A 15,979-nucleotide genomic window follows, 5' to 3' on the forward strand; every position below is an offset into this window, starting at 1 on the left:
TTCATTTGACCAGCAAGGTAGTTGCAACGTAGCATTCTATATAATTTTTCGTGCTGATAATAACAATCGATTCCCAAATATCAGCCTCGCCCTTTACATCCAAGTAGAAGCCATGGGTATCTCGACACCACCATTTCATGATCTCACAACACCGATCATCGCCTCGTCAAGTAGTATCATATGAAATCTAGAAAAAATGGGAAGGAAAAAAGTAAAGGAAAAGAAGATTAAGAAGTACATGCATAATATACAGACTAGCTAGTGATTAGCTAGTGCCGGCACACACACCCTCCGCTGCAAATCTAGGATACCATAAACCGTCACTCCCGCTACCCTCATTTAGTCAAATCACTCAGCATTCTTCTTCAGCGTCGCCGATAACTCCCGCGCCTTACTTTCCAGCCCAGCTATTTCCCCTATTCAGAAAGGAAAAGGCAACAAACTATTAGTAAAACGGTCTTCTCTGAATCCATCTTTTGTTTAAAAGAATATTATTCACAACAATTAAGAGCGAGAGGCCAATTTCAGAAGCACCGATTTTCAAGCACATATAGTTGAGAAATAAATAAATGAAAAGTAACGTAGCACATCAGGAGAGGTTGATGGGAAACTTACTGTTCTTCATCACCTTCTCTTCATCAACCTCCAGCCTCATCCATGCCCAATAGATAATCTGGTACGTGAGCACGCCACCTAGAAAGACTTTTGCAAAGGCCCGGCCGAAATTTTTGTATATGCTTGTCTTTCAAACGATGGTATTAAGCACGTGCCGAGGCGTTTATCAAGGATGTCAGCTACAAACAATAGCAAGAAGGAAGGAGTAAAATGGAGGGGAGGGGAAACAGTAGCAGTGTATAAAAGCTCAAGAGAGAAACTGAGGGTAACGAATGGCTTACGTGGGCTGAAGGTGCATTGGTGGTTGTGGATTGTTGCGTGCTATCATCGTTGAGGTGTGAAGGCGTAGAGGTGAATGTTCGCCGAGTTAGCGACGATGGGACTGGATACTTTACAATACATGGTGATGGGAGTCGAGCGGCTTTTGGGATCCAAGGGCGAAACATTGTCGCCATCTGGTTTAGACTGGATGAGTGGTATATAACATTTATGTGCTGAGAGATCCGCTCGGAGTTGGCTCTGGACCGGGGCGGAAAAAGCATTGGCGGAAATCGAGCGGAAGAGCCAAGACTTCCAAGGTTGTCCAATATATTCACGTGATTGGAATATTTTCCCGAATTGTTGAAGGTGCTTCCAGGTTTCGTAAAATCGAGATACAAAGCTCGAGAATATCCGCTGAGAGTCGCTTTCCCCATTATACTATGAATCCCCTTTATTAAATTGATGTTGCAGCCCCAACAAAGATGCAGGAGTTGCTGATGGGTTCAAGTTCTTTAACAACAGGATACCTAGATGCTCCGTTCTTACCAGCGGCCCGCTCATTGCGACAGGTTCTCGCGGAGCTTTAATACATCTGGAAGAAATACGTTATGCAGGTCGCAACTACTTTGAGCTGCTCCCTCGAGACTTGGTTGCCATCCAGTCACCATATTGAGATGGGCTCTGTTAAGGAGTCTTCAATGCCCACATTTGCACAAATATTAGTACCTTCCACTTAGCCTCCCCGTATGTTTTCCGGAGCGCTTTATCTGGACTGCACTCTGGAATCACGCATCCATGGACAAGTTCTTGCTTGGGGTAGATTTAAGGGTGGTCTGTAGATAGAGGAAATCTTCAATATTAATAGCATGCAACACTGGGACCGTAGAATGAAAGCAGCAGATGAGACCGGTATGACCCTCATTTAATATCGACAAGCCGCCTTGCTTTTAGATTATTGGGTACCTTGGTAATGTCGGGCCTACTGTGGAGTTGCGACAGTACTCTCAGCTTCAACTGATATGGAAACCTCTTCCGACAAGACCAAGTAGATGCTTGGGAAGTAGAAAAGCAATTGCAGGATTCATGGATTGTGTATCACGTGACGGTACTGGCCCGAAACACCGCCCGATTTTGCAGGATGAAGGTGCGGAGTGACAAACCTAAGGGCCGATAAGCTTGGTTTTTAAGCGCCAGGGGTGACGTCGATCACCGCATTTTTTTTTTTTTTTCTATCTGGATATATTTGTCAATGAAAATTGAGGTGGTGCCAGGGGAGCAATGGGGCCGTCGCATTCTGGCTGAAAACCCACCAAAATCCTGTTCGCGGGAACGTGTCAGCTAAGGAGATATGTGTTCTGCAGCAACCCCGCTGTGTTTGAGGTGAATGTGGCATCTGGTGCTTGAAGACCGATACGCAAATGAAGGAATACCGGGGCCGCAGACCAGTTTCTGGAGAGAAGCATCGACCGTTTGTTTGGCTTCAACGACCAGAAGTCTGCAGCCGGAGACATGGCGCTAAACCGAGTTAGGACTTAGAGTGCCATTAGTCATGCAACACTAGTCTTAGCTGGGACTAGTCCCAGTGGATGAAGCAACCTTGGAAAAGCAGCCCAAAACCACCAAGGAGGCTCCAAGCGTCGTGAGAGCAGGAAGACAGAGAGGGAGAGTCGTTGCAGCAAACTTCTCTGAATATTCTGATTCCAGTTTCCTCTTCGACTTCCGCTGTACGGCGATAAATTTCTTCTGCTCTGTTCGAGGACCGCTAGAACCATCGGGACCTCATAGGACATTCAAACTGCAATCATCGCATCGATCCCCGTACCCCAATTGTTCCGCTGACTCGAGGAAGAGCCCTGGCAGCTCTGGTCGATGAACTCCGTCTTTAGTGTTCGAGCTTTGGGAGGAGTGTAAATGTTTGTTTCATCCGGCTGAACCTATTGCTCTCCTACTCTCCGTCCCTTTGCTCCTACCTCACTCCACCCTTACACTCTACCGCACTGCGTGTACGTGAACCTTTCAACTTCGTATTTTTTTCTTTTATTGTTGGTCGAAGAAATTATTCCTATCTTTAGAGGCATATAGCAGGGAATGAACCCCAAATGTTCGGGTGTTCTACGTTTACTGTTGCTGATATTAGCGCTCGGAAAAAGGGCTCCCTTACGGTATCCGGACGCGTGGGACATCATGCCTCGCGTTTCGAAACGCACCTTGGAGGAGATCGTGTTGAAGTCAGATTCCGATGATGGCGATTACAGCGATACCAGGCCGCGACCTGCGCGAAAATCCGCTACGGCCAAATCCAAATCAAAGAAACGGCCTACCAAAAGGCGGAGGAGAAACTCGATGATAGATGATGATGACGATGATGAGTCCGACATCCTCACCAGCGAGGATGACATTTCTGGTGAATCTGAGTTTGATGAGGACGACCCTACCCTGGAGCGAAACGCTCGAGGATCAATAAAAAGGCGTGCTGCGAAAAAGGCCAACTATCAGCTTTCGTCTACAAGCGATGATGATGAAGAGGACTTGGAGGAGGAGGAGCAGGAGGACGAGGACGAAGAAGAGGCAGATGAGCGGGATATGAAGGGTAAATCGCGAAATAATGACAAAGGCAGAACAACAAAACGACTACTGGTGAAATTTCCCATCGCAGCCCAGTCCAGCAATACTCGCACCACTAGGAACACCAGGGGTCGAAGCGCCAGCAAGGAACATCCGACACTCACCGAATATCAAGGGAATAGGCGAATTACTCGCCGAACCTATGATGAGACTGAGGATATTGTTGCTCTCACGGGTTCTGGACGCCACGTGGAGACAGTACGTAAGGCCACACGCAGCCCCGACGCCCTGCCACGGACACGCAGGGGTACTGCTGTGCCCGCCCGTGCCCCCTCCAAAAGTATCATCGATGAGGAAGATTATGGTGATAAGGTCCCTGTTGAACCGGTGGCGTCACAGATTGAAATAATGGAAAGTGACCAACACGGAGATTTCGAGGAAGACGCACCAGCTGTGGCTGCGTCAGATAATATTCAACCCTCAGCGGAAGCAGAAGAAAACGTCCAAGATAAAGACGTTGAAATGGGTGAAGAAGGCATTATACCTGAATCGGACCAAGGCGGGGAAAATGAAGACGAAGAAGAGGAGGAGGAGGAGGAGGAGGAGGATGCTCCACGGTCTAGTAGAAATTCTCGGGCAAGTCGGAAGCAGAACATGGCACTTGAAACAGTGGAAGGGGCAAGCCAAGCTACTCGCCGTTCGGCGCGCAAATCTACGGCTCGAAATTCGCGACAACCACAAGACGACGGCAGTGATTTTGAACCTAATGATGACGAAGCTAATGATGAAGATTTATCTGAATCTGAAGCATCAGCCGCCTCACCACGCAAGGGCAGCCAACAAAATATCGAGGAGGTATATGAGAGTAGTAATGACCGTCGATCTAGGCTAAGAAAGCGACAATCTCATTCCCAAGGAAGAGTTGAGTCGGAGGCAGGTGAACTCGCAGAAGAACTTGCAGAGCTGAGGCCTGAACGCCGCCGCCGGAGAGTGCAAAATGAAATAATCTATGAAGATAAACCACGGCGCACTCGGAAATCTGTGGACTATAGAATCATCCGACCTGAGATTACTTTGCCTATTGAAGAAGAAGACGCACCTTCCGGCTCTCCTTCCCGCCGCGGCCGTGGAGGAGGGAGCGGCTGGCAGAGGACTCTCTTTTCAACTTATGGCCCCTTTGGTGGCGCGGGAGGCCGTCCGCCACTCCTAGGGGGGCCAGCGGGTACTGGTGCAGCAGGTGGAGCGGACAGCGACAGTAGCGACGACGATTCCGGCCAAAGACCAATGGTTGGTGGGATGGCAGGGATGACCCCTACGTCAGGTCCTGCATCGGGGTTCAATGTTGCAGGCCATGCATTCGCACCGGACAATGCTCCTGGCTTGTCAGGCACTCCAGCGAATTTCGGGAAAGTGAAGGATAGGCAAGCTCTGGCTGACGCTGACCCTCTGGGTATCGATCCAAATGTCAATTTTGACAGCGTGGGGGGCCTACAAGGTCATATTGACCAACTCAAGGAGATGGTTGCACTTCCTATGCTCTATCCGGAGATTTTCCAACGGTTTCATATCGTTCCACCTCGTGGAGTTTTGTTTCACGGTCCTCCTGGTACCGGAAAAACACTTCTAGCTAGGGCTCTCGCCTCAAGTGTGAGTTCAGAAGGCCGAAAGGTAACCTTTTATATGAGAAAGGGGGCGGATGCTCTCAGCAAATGGGTCGGTGAAGCGGAGAGGCAACTCCGTTTGCTTTTCGATGAAGCTCGCAAGACGCAGCCTAGCATTATCTTTTTCGATGAAATTGATGGTAAGTTCTTTGATGGACAATTAAGTACCCTTGCGGAGAGAATCATTACCTGATAGAATTGAAATACAGGCCTTGCGCCCGTCCGATCGAGCAAGCAGGAACAGATCCATGCATCTATTGTTTCCACTCTCCTTGCGTTGATGGACGGTATGGACGGTCGAGGCCAGGTTATTGTCATAGGGGCAACGAATCGACCTGATTCTATAGATCCTGCCTTGCGACGTCCTGGGCGGTTCGATCGCGAATTCTACTTCCCTCTACCTAATACTGAAGCCCGGCGAGCGATTTTGGATATCCATACGCGGGGATGGGATCCTCCCCTTCCTAACGAAATCAAGGATGAATTGGCAGAGCTGACTAAGGGCTATGGTGGTGCAGATCTACGGGCTCTATGCACGGAAGCAGCCTTAACTGCCGTGCAGCGAAGGTATCCGCAAATATACAGGTCCAATGAGAAGCTCCTCATCGACCCTAAGAAGATAGAGGTTTCTCCGAAAGATTTTATGATATCACTCAAAAAGCTGGTACCCTCATCGGAGAGGTCCGCATCATCTGGTGCATCGCCTTTGCCCTCCATTGTTGAACCACTTCTAAGAGTTCCGCTGCGCGACATAAAACAAATCCTTGCAGAGATTCTTCCTCAAAAGAAGAGGCTCACGGCTCTGGAAGAGGCTCAGTTTGAAGAGCCGGAGGATTCGGTTGGGTTCAAAAGGGAACGGATGCAGCAAGAATTTGAGACTTCACGTATCTTTCGGCCAAGATTGCTGATCCGAGGAAATCCAGGAATGGGACAGCACTATATTGCGGGAGCACTGCTCCATCACTTTGAGGGGCTGCATGTACAAGCCTTTGATCTTCCAACCTTGATAAGTGACTCAACGAGGTCCCCTGAAGCTAGTGTAGTTCAACTGTTTACAGAGGTGAAACGACACAAACCAAGTGTCATCTATATACCCAACGTACAAACCTGGTACGAAACTGTGGGACAAACAGTTATTGCAACATTTCTCGGCTTACTACGTTCGCTTCACCCAACAGACCCTGTGTTACTTCTTGGTGTCCTCGAAGATGATGGCGACAATATCGATACGACGATGATGCGTGATTTCTTCAGCTTTTCCAAAAAGAATCGATTTGACCTTCACGCACCCGAAAGCCTCTGGCGACATGAGTTCTTTAATACTTTGATAAAGTATATTAAAAGTGCTCCGCCAGAATTTCCTGACTCGGAAAATAGGAAAAGGCGTAAGCTCGAAACATTAGAACGAGCACCCCTTGCTCCTCCACCCCCACCAGCACCTCCAACAAGGCAGGAGATAAAGGCGCAAAAGAAAAAGGATCGGCAAACCTTGAATATTTTAAAAATTCGAATTCAACCAATCATGGACGAGATTAAGAAGTATAAGAAATTTCGGGCTGGCGTCATTGACGAAGCACAAATTATGTACCTGTATGAGGAGGAGGATCCGAATGTTGTGACGACTGATGTACCCTTAGAACACCGTACTACTTTCCGTCCGTTCGAAAAGGATGTGGACAAACACGGTGTACCAGGTTTGCGCGAAACTGTATCCGGCAAGTTTTACTACAACATGGATATCGTCACGATCGAGAAACGGTTGTCGAATGGATATTATAAGCGGCCGAAGGACTTTTTAGCCGATATCAAGAGGATTGCGAAAGATGCCCGGCAACTTGGTGACCAGGATAGGCAGTTGAAGGCAAACGAGTTACTCTCGAATGTTGAAGTCGATATCGGGAACCTTGAACAATCGGATCCTCCACTTGTGGCTGAGTGCGAACAAGTCTACCTTCGTGAAGTCGAACGTGAGAGGGTTGCTCTTGAAAAAGCGAAACGGGTTGCAGGCTCAGATGGTGCCATGGCTCCTCCGCCAATAATGAATGTTCCCCATGGAAATACGGAGAATTCGAACCAGTCGTCCGGCCCTGTTGTCCTGGGCGAACCATTTTCAAATGGTCGTCTCCCTCTACGGAGGGAGCCTGCCACCCCTCCCCGACCATCTCACCCTAGTACGATTACAAATGGGTACGGGCCAAATAAATCTAGCAAAGATGCGGATGAAGACGTGACTCGACCTCTCACCAGCAACGGATCTATCGGTGCAGATGGCGACGTTCAAATGTCAAATTCGGATGACGTGCAGCCAAGCGAGCGTGAAAATACGCAAAATAGTTCTTTTGGGCCATCAGCACAACCACGACCACCCCACTCTTACACGGGACCATCCCAACAGCTTCGGCAACAGTCTGGTCTCTCGAATTTGTCGCAGAAGGGAACATTGACGCCAATGGCCCCTGGTTCGCAGCCAGGTGATTACGCCAACGATGCGTCAACTACGCAGACGACTACAGACAAGAAACAATCGGGCCCTTCGGATTCAAACCAGCTGAACACCCAAAGCTCAATTGATGGTTCAACGAAACATGAATATCCCGATCTGAATTTATACCCTGACCGCTTGTCTGGGGATGAACCTTTACCCGATACGCAGCAGGGAGAAAGTGGCGCATGGGGAACACCCCTCGCAGGCAACCTAGATTTTGTGAACTCGCAACATAGCCTAGTCAATGGCAGCCAATCACAGAGCAACAACAGTAAATTCTCGCAACTGGGGACGCAACCACACATACCACCGTTCGACGGCTCTGGACCAAGGACGACTACCACACCCCGCCAAGTGCGTGTACAGGAACTTCTGCATGCGGAGGGAGCTCAACAACATCAGCGGCACACATTTGATACTGGAAAGTTGATTGTGGATGATCGTCGACTCGAAGCACTGCATCACACTCTTACGCAGAGGACGAATGGGCTCTCTGTGGAGCAACTGGAGCAGGTTAATAAGAGTCTGATGGATTGTGTGTGGAAGATGCGTGGGGAGTGGAATCGGGTGGAGGTTGCGGAGGCAGTGAAGCAGGCGTTTGAAGAGGTTTTGGGCGATATACAGTCTATGCAGGACTTTGCTGCGATTCCTTGATTCCTTTTCTTTTACTTTCTTTCTTTCTTTTTTGGTGAGGCGGAAGGCACATGGAGCCGGTACCATTTGGTGTTCATATATTTTATTTCCTTGTCTTAATTTATTTTGTTATCTTTCTGTGGTCAGAGTCTATTCCACACTGTTCTACGTATTTAAAATACGTGAGTTCTGTGCAATTTCGTTTGTTTTATCCCTTCTGATTTTGATTCTATGAGCTCAGATCGGCTTGTTGGTTGGTCATGATATCTCACAATCATATTGCTGTCTTTGTCTTACAGATGGGCCCTCTCCCCTTTCTCCTTCCTGCACTGTTTGTTGTATTTTTTTTTTTTTTTTTTTTTTTTTTTTTGAATTTGGGTACGATATTTCCCTTCCACCTTCGCCTGTTTGATTTGTACGGTTTCTTTTATTTTGTCCCACGCTCTTATCCCCTCCCTGCATTTCCTATACAACTGGTTCTACGACAGTGACATATATACGGGGCTGTACTTATTATCGAATGCTAGATATTGTATGCACATAAATCGATCTTCCGTGAAGGCAAAAGATAGTTCATTCGTAAAATAGTTGGGAAATTTCCAGTGGAGTATTCTGTACAATACCGTAAGGTCGTTGTGATTGCCGGAAACATACTAGCGCGATCTGGCCACAAAGTTGCCCAGGTGTCATCTTGCTTCTTGCTGAACCAAGCTCTGCGCCGATATCTTTGCAGCCCGATCGAGATATATGGAGAGCAGCACACTACCACTATGCGCAGGTCGAGGACCCCTATTTTGCGTATATCTTTTCCGCCGAATGTCTAGGCTAGCGCATTTCTCTTTCGATTTGGACAACGATAACAAGCCTTCCCCGTTCAACGGGTGATCTGCCGAATCCCTTGGAACGAACCTCCTATTCCGCCATTTTTTTTTTTTTTTTTTTTTTTTTTTATTCAGCCACCCTGTGACTTGCGACCTCTTTTCTGCATTATCCAACCCAATAGTCCTATCGTGACGGGTCTACGTATAGCGAGTGGCTTTGAAGTTGTTGCTGCCATAGTCAGGGGGAAAAATATATCATACAGGGGCAAGAGAGTGGTCGAATTTCCCCGTCGGGCTCTGCGAAATCTCGCATACACATTCATTCACATCCATCCACCATCTTTTTGCATGATGGTGAACTGGCTCAGTTTAACCATTCCCATCGCCTACATTGGCATCCTCATCGGATCGTTAGCGACGTTCTCCTCGCTATATCGCAAGCGGAAAGCTGGTAAGTTTCAACTCAACAGCTTCTAGGTTGTTCTATTCAACCATAATTGGCTTGACTATTTCTCTTTACCGGCGCAGCTGAAGCTGAAGCCACCCCGACCCCAATGTGATAACATCCGTGCAGACTACGTTGTTCTTTTTCTAACTTATATTTATTCCAACCAGCTAAATCATACGCCTTAAAACCATGGTTTCCTGCACACTGTCAACGAGATATATACCTCTCTCTCACCCACCTTCACGATGAGCCTAGCACATCGCAAGCAGCAACGGCGACGTCAGGTTCGTCGTCGACAAAGGAGAAGAAGGCACCCGCTGTCCCCGAGACTGTGCTCAAAGCTGCTCTCCTCCGCCGTGCGACCGAGGATATCCGCCGACTAATCGAATTACGTAGTCGAAAACCAGCGCTCGCGGGCCTGTTGCAAAAGGGCAGTGTTGGCGATGATCTGTGGCAACAGTTCCTAAGGGCGGAGAAGGAAATGGAAGAGGAAGTCAGAGATGTGTTTGCCGAGGTAAGCTTAATATTGGATCTCTCTTCCTTTTCATGCTTTCATTTTGACACTGTTCCCTTACAATTTCCATTTTAAATCTATTCAGGCAAACCACTTCGTTCCAAACTGGGGTACCACCATCTTCCAATCCGCCAACGAAATTGTTGCCAACACGTTCCTCCGCAAAAAAATCGAGGATATCCAATCTACCGTGAAAGATGAGCGAGAATGGTGGGATAAAAAGAAGGCTAGAATCCAAGAGGGATTTTTGAAGGAGTTGGAAATGGATCCTTCCGCCAAACAGACCGGTTCGGGATCACAACCAACGCCGTTTAAACAGAATAGTAGTGATGATGACGCCGTGCTAGTTGAGAGTGGCGGGCCCGCCGCTGGTAGTGGTGGTAGTGGAAAAAACAAGAAGAAGAAGGGGAAGAAATGATGTTCATCTTTTCATATCCTTCTTTACGCTGCCCCTTTCTGCTTTCTATACTTTTTATAAAAGCCACTACTTCGTGGCTCGCTGATGGAGGTTTGGCGTTGGCACTCAATAACAGTTCGGTCCCTGTTTTGATGTTTAGGTGGTCCGAGTGATCCGATTGTGTCTCCCATCGCAATATCCGGGAGACATTTTGTGCGCTATATATATATATATCTTTATCTTATCTCATCACTTTGCTGTTTATGTGATTCGTTAGACATGCGGAAAAATGGGGTTCGGTCATTTCTTTTCTAACTTTTTCATCGTTGACTCTGTTGCCCCCTTGTCGAATGCTAATTATAATTATTTTTTGTTATTCCAAACTTCTTTACTGTAGCACCAGTTGCTTCGTTTATCTCATATATAAGCCATCTCTTGACGCACTGACATCTAACGAATGTCAGTTTATCTTTTCTCTGTTTTAAAGCATATTCAGGATCATATCCTTGTCCCTCGATTGGTATTTCAATAAAGGAAACGTTGTAATGAAACTATTTAAAATATCCGAGAAGCAGGATCAGGAAGAAACGACCACATGGGGCCCTCACTGGGCAGAGGCTCGCGTTGTCTACACAGTTGACACGGGCGGTTTATATAGCAAAAAGTATTTAATATCATTTACCTTTTATATATATATATATATATATATATATATATATATTATTGAGGAAAATACAATTATAATTACTCATTTCTCCATATTTATCCCAGATACGCCTTTCGTCCCCGCCCAGGAGAGTTAATAAACTTATATAGTACTATACATAATAGTCAACAAATCACCCCAGTAGACCCCCAGAAGACATGTATGAATAAGTGAGGAGGGAAACGAAAAGGAAACAAAAGATACAAGCTCCCCTATTTAAATCATAAACCAAGAAAAATTGGAGGTATTTCTTTTAGAAAAGATTGCACAAAATAACATAAGTGCTAGGTGTTCCTACTGAGTTGAACATTAGTGCAGCGGGCAAACACCGTTAGGAAGATTGGGTGTCAAGGCAACAACTCCGCTGGTACTGGCTCCCCCAAATACAATTCCTCACTCTCTCCCATATCGAGCGCTGCCTTGCGGATCTTATCCTCGTTCTTGCGAGGATCCTCCGCCAACCGACTTAGCACAACCCGCAATAAATCCGTATACAGGTTTACCTCATGATCTTTCCGTGACTTCATGTCTAGGTCCTCTATCAGTAAGCCCTGTTTGCCCAACTCCACTACTTTCCTATCACGAAGCGTTTCTAGTAGCTTCGTCACGTGCTGTAGGCTTTCCTTGCTCCGTGGGTTTGTGGAGATGCGACGTCGGTGGTGACGAGCCTTCTTCTTGTCTTCGAGTTCCGGTGGAGCTGGCAGGAGGCGGACCACCTCGAACATTAGGATGCGGGCTGTGACGATGTCCGGGATGTAGCCGAAGACATGTCGCAGGGAATGTAGGGCGACGATTGTGCCTTGCGGGTCAAGCGAGAAAGAGAAACAGCGGAGGATTTGGTCGTAGAGGTTTTTGGTAAAGAGTCTACGGACATTGGCTTGGCTACGCGGACTCAGGCTGAAGTACCAGTCCATCATTTCACGGTACAGGACACGAGCGGTGGGGAAGTTAGAGTCGAAAGATGGTCGCGCGCGATCATATTGGATTTTGGCGCAGTCCCAAAGGCAAGCAAACGTTTCTAGATCGGGGCGGACAGTCGCTGACATTTGCTGGTAGCGGGTCCAGACGCCAAGGACGTCCTGTTTGCGCAACTCCGCGAAGAGGAGATGGTTCATGAAAAATGCATTAGGTCGCATCTGTGCTTTTTCGAGGCATTCAATAACGTAGTTGGCTAAATGTTCTTGGCCACGCCGAGTATAATAAAGTAATAGTAGGGAAAATGTTTCGATGCTCGCCGGGGGAACAGTCTTGTGTGCAAACTTCGGAATACGGATACCATCATTGGCATCATGAACTGACGGCTTGCTCGATTCAGGTGATGGGCTCTTCTGGCGCGACCAAACAGTGTCAATCCTTTCCTGAATCATCGCCCACCCGAGTTTTGCGGCCTTTTCTCTGCTATCGACGCTATCTTTGCGGAGCCAGCCGCTTATGACTCCGTTTAGATGTTTTGCGTCTGGTTTAATGCCGCGTTCGTACATCAATTCGACGACCGCAGCTGCGGAATCAATCTCGCCCATACCGATCAATTTCTTCATCCAACTTGCATAGAAGAACTTGTTTTGAAACTTTCGGGGCATGATCGTAAGTGCATATAGTGATACCTTATTCACGTCCGCCTCTGTGATACTTGAAGCTTGCAGATTGCCAACCAAGCCAAGGGAGGCACGGTAAAGTGATGTTGAGTCGGAGGGCGACGTTTGTCCTGAGAGCATCATATCCTTGAAGACCGCAACTGCCATGTCAACTCTACCAGCTTTCAGGAAGCCAATACTTATCGAATCGTAATCATTCATATTTATATCAGACCCAAGTATTGTTTTGAGCCGTAGGTACAAGGTCCAAGCTCGAGCGCCGTTCGTATTTCCGGGGATTTTAGCCCAGGCAACGATTATGGGTATTAGAATACGTGGCGGCCGGGATTCATCGTCTGCAAGAAACGCCAATGCTATATCTTGCGCGCTTTCCAATTCCCCATTTGCTATCAATATCTCAACCCCCAACTTCCAAAACTGCTCAACTTCCATTTTCGAACCATAGTGTAGATGTTTCTCTCGGCTTTTCCACAAAGAAAGTGCTTTATTTGACTGGCCATTGTCAAGAAGGAGTGTAATGTACCGCAGCCATTGGGGTTGCGTTAAGTCTCGGCCATTCGAAAGGATATCTTCTGCAAAATCCTCCCAGTGTCCAAGCTGCGGGGTTTGGAGACTGGCACTTTGACTTTGGGAATTCCACAATATGGTCAAGGTCTCTTCTGGCAACAATTCAACAAACGCAGGTATTAAGGCTTTACATCGTTGATATGACCGCCACAGCTCCTGCCTATGGCCCCTGGTTGGATCTTTGATTAGAACCTTTAAATTCTGGTTAAATCTGTTAACATGCGCTTGAGCGGTGTCCGGGACCTTCAATTCGACTTCGAACGATTCTTTATGAGGTGACTTAGATGCCTCTAGCATTTCTTTTGGATTCCATTCCGCTGTTTTCTGTTTCTCCAAATCCTGCTTTTCCTCTGCAATCATTTCATCTAGTCCCGCAAAAAAGTCTTGATAACGCTGATTATCCTTTGTTTCCTCTTCCACATGTTCTTCTTCATATTTGCGGACGGCGTCACGTACTATCTCTCTTTGCTTTTCCGATAACTGTTTCATCAAGGGGCTATGCGGCCCAAAAGGGCCCTGCTTTATCTCCTGCAGCTGTTCCTGCAGCTCTCGGATTTTGGCCCAAATAACATCTTGTTCGGCCTGTTCTTCCTCCTCTGGATATACCTCGACTTTCTCTTTGCTCCACCGCGTAGGTTGCTCAAACCATCGTATAGAAGCTTTGGGGTTGTTTTTGCGGCCGTCGCCATTTGAGTGGGCAGCGGAGCTTGACAAGTGCCTTTGTGTGTGCGGATGGGGAGGAAAAAGGAGGCTGAAGTGACTCTGATGAACACCATGACGATGCCATTGAGCCCGGGACAGACTCAGACGTCGCATGGATGTAAAAGTGCAAAATCAAACCATCGGAGCGGAAGGTCTTGCCAAGCTCCAAAAAACTATGTTTGAGATCCCAAGGGATGGAAGGCAATAATACGCCGAAATGTAATCTTACGCATAATGACGTCCATAAGTTAACTAAGTTACGATGGCTCATTATATAATCAACACTACCCTGCCCCAGTAGTGTTTTGGTGTTTGCGGCCGTCAAAATTATTTACGATTCTACGAGCTATAATGGCCATTGCTGATATTCACGACGAAAATCGTGGGTTGGAGAGCCTCGACGGTTCAGAGCACCAAGTTTGTCTTTCCCTTCATGATATCCCCATTCAATCAGCTAAACATTCGTGCAGGGTTCATACATTTACAAATCTATACAAAAGGACAATGCACAAAATGAGCGCCCATCTAAAAGACGTAAAATACCCAGCGCCACGGCATCTCAGAAAGAAAAAGGCTTTCCATTTGCGCCTCTATTGGAAGGCGAAGAAGACATAGAATCTGTCAAGCTGCGATATAGCTTATTCCAAGAATTCTGGGCCCGCCAGGAGCAACAAATTCAGGTTCGTTGGATTGAGGATGATGATTTTTAAAAATGAGAAAATGGTACTAATAGTCGGAAAGGGGATACTCCGTGACGTAGACTCGGAGATTTTAGGCAATGTTTCTACGTTCCTAGAGCATAGCTCACCCGACAAGTACGTTTGTTGGATTTCGCTCCCAGAGAACGTTGTTAATTGATCCATATCTAGCTATGACGGGCGTATCCCTACCGGATTAATTACTCTGGGTTCCAATATTTCATCGATGGGACGATTATTAGATCGGCTACGCGAACAAATACAATCCAGAACGACTGGACTGGTGGTTACGCTGGATTCTGGAAATGCTTCCAACCTCAAAAATATTCTGAAGCAGATCATTCGATCTGGTACAAATATAATAAATGGTGTGGATAAGGATGGGGACCAAGTTGTGTGTATAGCTTCCTATTCTTCCTACGGACATCAGCATTAAAACTTTTCCAGGGCCCAAAGCCTCTTGCTTATGACCTAAATATTCTGCATGGCTATGTAAAAGAGAATGCGATTAGGAAAGTGGTAATTGCTTTTCGAGACAGTGAAGCCTGGGACCATGGATTATTGGGGGACCTAATATCATTACTCAGGTAAGTGCTCAAGAAATTTTGGCATTCCTCTACTAACTTTATTCAGTTCCTGGCTTGATCGAATCCCCTTCGTTCTTCTCTTCGGTATTGCAACTTCTGTCGAGCTCTTTGAGGCCAGACTTCCGAGATCCCTGGTAAATCTACTCCAAGGCTGCCGATTTGACATTCGGGACCCTGGTGATTCCGTAAACCGAATCTACACGACTCTCCAAACGTGTCAGAAAAGCGCTCTATGGTTGGGTCATAACGTGAGCAGAATTCTTTTTGAAAAGTTCAGAGACCATTTTCAGAGTCCGGAAGGCTTCGCGAATGGAATTAAGGTGTGTAGATTAAAATATTTCGCATTATACCCTGCCTTGGAGTTGCAATGCTGACAACACTAGTATGTGTATATGGCTCATTTTTTCGCCAATCCCTTATCCACGCTACTCTCAACAGTCGAATCAGCAAATACCTTCTACCCGGATTTATGTGAGGCTATTCGAAATATTCCCTCCTTCCGTAGGTCAGTATTGAACTTCCCAACTACCTCGAAGCTTAGCGTATAACTCACTTATAATTCCTAGACATATCCATACTTTGCTCGATGAAGGTGCAGTGGAAATGGTACGAAAAGTTTTAGTAGATGACGAGTTTTTAGCGCAATATGCCAGATCGAATCTTCGCAGTGGTAGGAAAGATCAGCTCCATGTTGCGTTCCGTTGAGACTTTATCATCTGTACTA

General features: G+C 46.9%; 5 protein-coding genes across 5 annotated transcripts; 3 read left to right on the forward strand and 2 right to left on the reverse strand.

The window, feature by feature from the left end:
- Nucleotides 1-348: 348 nt before the first annotated feature.
- HCAG_00823 (predicted protein) lies at nucleotides 349-1,310 on the reverse strand (the record flags this gene model as incomplete). Its single annotated transcript, XM_001543727.1, has 3 exons — nucleotides 349-407; nucleotides 616-742; nucleotides 897-1,310. 3 exons carry the CDS (start codon nucleotides 1,308-1,310, stop codon nucleotides 349-351), a joined length of 600 nt encoding a protein of 199 aa, XP_001543777.1.
- Nucleotides 1,311-3,060: 1,750 nt separating this feature from the next.
- On the forward strand, nucleotides 3,061-8,241 carry HCAG_00824 (conserved hypothetical protein; the record flags this gene model as incomplete). Its single annotated transcript, XM_001543728.1, has 2 exons — nucleotides 3,061-5,242; nucleotides 5,312-8,241. 2 exons carry the CDS (start codon nucleotides 3,061-3,063, stop codon nucleotides 8,239-8,241), a joined length of 5,112 nt encoding a protein of 1,703 aa, XP_001543778.1.
- Nucleotides 8,242-9,392: 1,151 nt separating this feature from the next.
- On the forward strand, nucleotides 9,393-10,421 carry HCAG_00825 (conserved hypothetical protein; the record flags this gene model as incomplete). Its single annotated transcript, XM_001543729.1, has 3 exons — nucleotides 9,393-9,492; nucleotides 9,657-10,003; nucleotides 10,089-10,421. The coding sequence occupies 3 exons, from the start codon at nucleotides 9,393-9,395 to the stop codon at nucleotides 10,419-10,421; spliced, it is 780 nt and encodes a 259-aa protein (XP_001543779.1).
- A 653-nt stretch (nucleotides 10,422-11,074) lies between these two features.
- Nucleotides 11,075-14,084, reverse strand: HCAG_00826 (predicted protein; the record flags this gene model as incomplete). Its single annotated transcript, XM_001543730.1, has 2 exons — nucleotides 11,075-11,082; nucleotides 11,504-14,084. The coding sequence occupies 2 exons, from the start codon at nucleotides 14,082-14,084 to the stop codon at nucleotides 11,075-11,077; spliced, it is 2,589 nt and encodes an 862-aa protein (XP_001543780.1).
- Nucleotides 14,085-14,483: 399 nt separating this feature from the next.
- Nucleotides 14,484-15,845, forward strand: HCAG_00827 (predicted protein; the record flags this gene model as incomplete). Its single annotated transcript, XM_001543731.1, has 7 exons — nucleotides 14,484-14,504; nucleotides 14,534-14,650; nucleotides 14,712-14,785; nucleotides 14,840-15,062; nucleotides 15,116-15,255; nucleotides 15,302-15,575; nucleotides 15,822-15,845. 7 exons carry the CDS (start codon nucleotides 14,484-14,486, stop codon nucleotides 15,843-15,845), a joined length of 873 nt encoding a protein of 290 aa, XP_001543781.1.
- Between the last annotated feature and the right edge of the window lie 134 nt (nucleotides 15,846-15,979).

Source organism: Histoplasma capsulatum, genomic scaffold (genome assembly GCF_000149585.1).
Source record: "Histoplasma capsulatum NAm1 scaffold_1 genomic scaffold, whole genome shotgun sequence".
Taxonomy (NCBI): Eukaryota; Fungi; Ascomycota; class Eurotiomycetes; order Onygenales; family Ajellomycetaceae; genus Histoplasma; species Histoplasma mississippiense.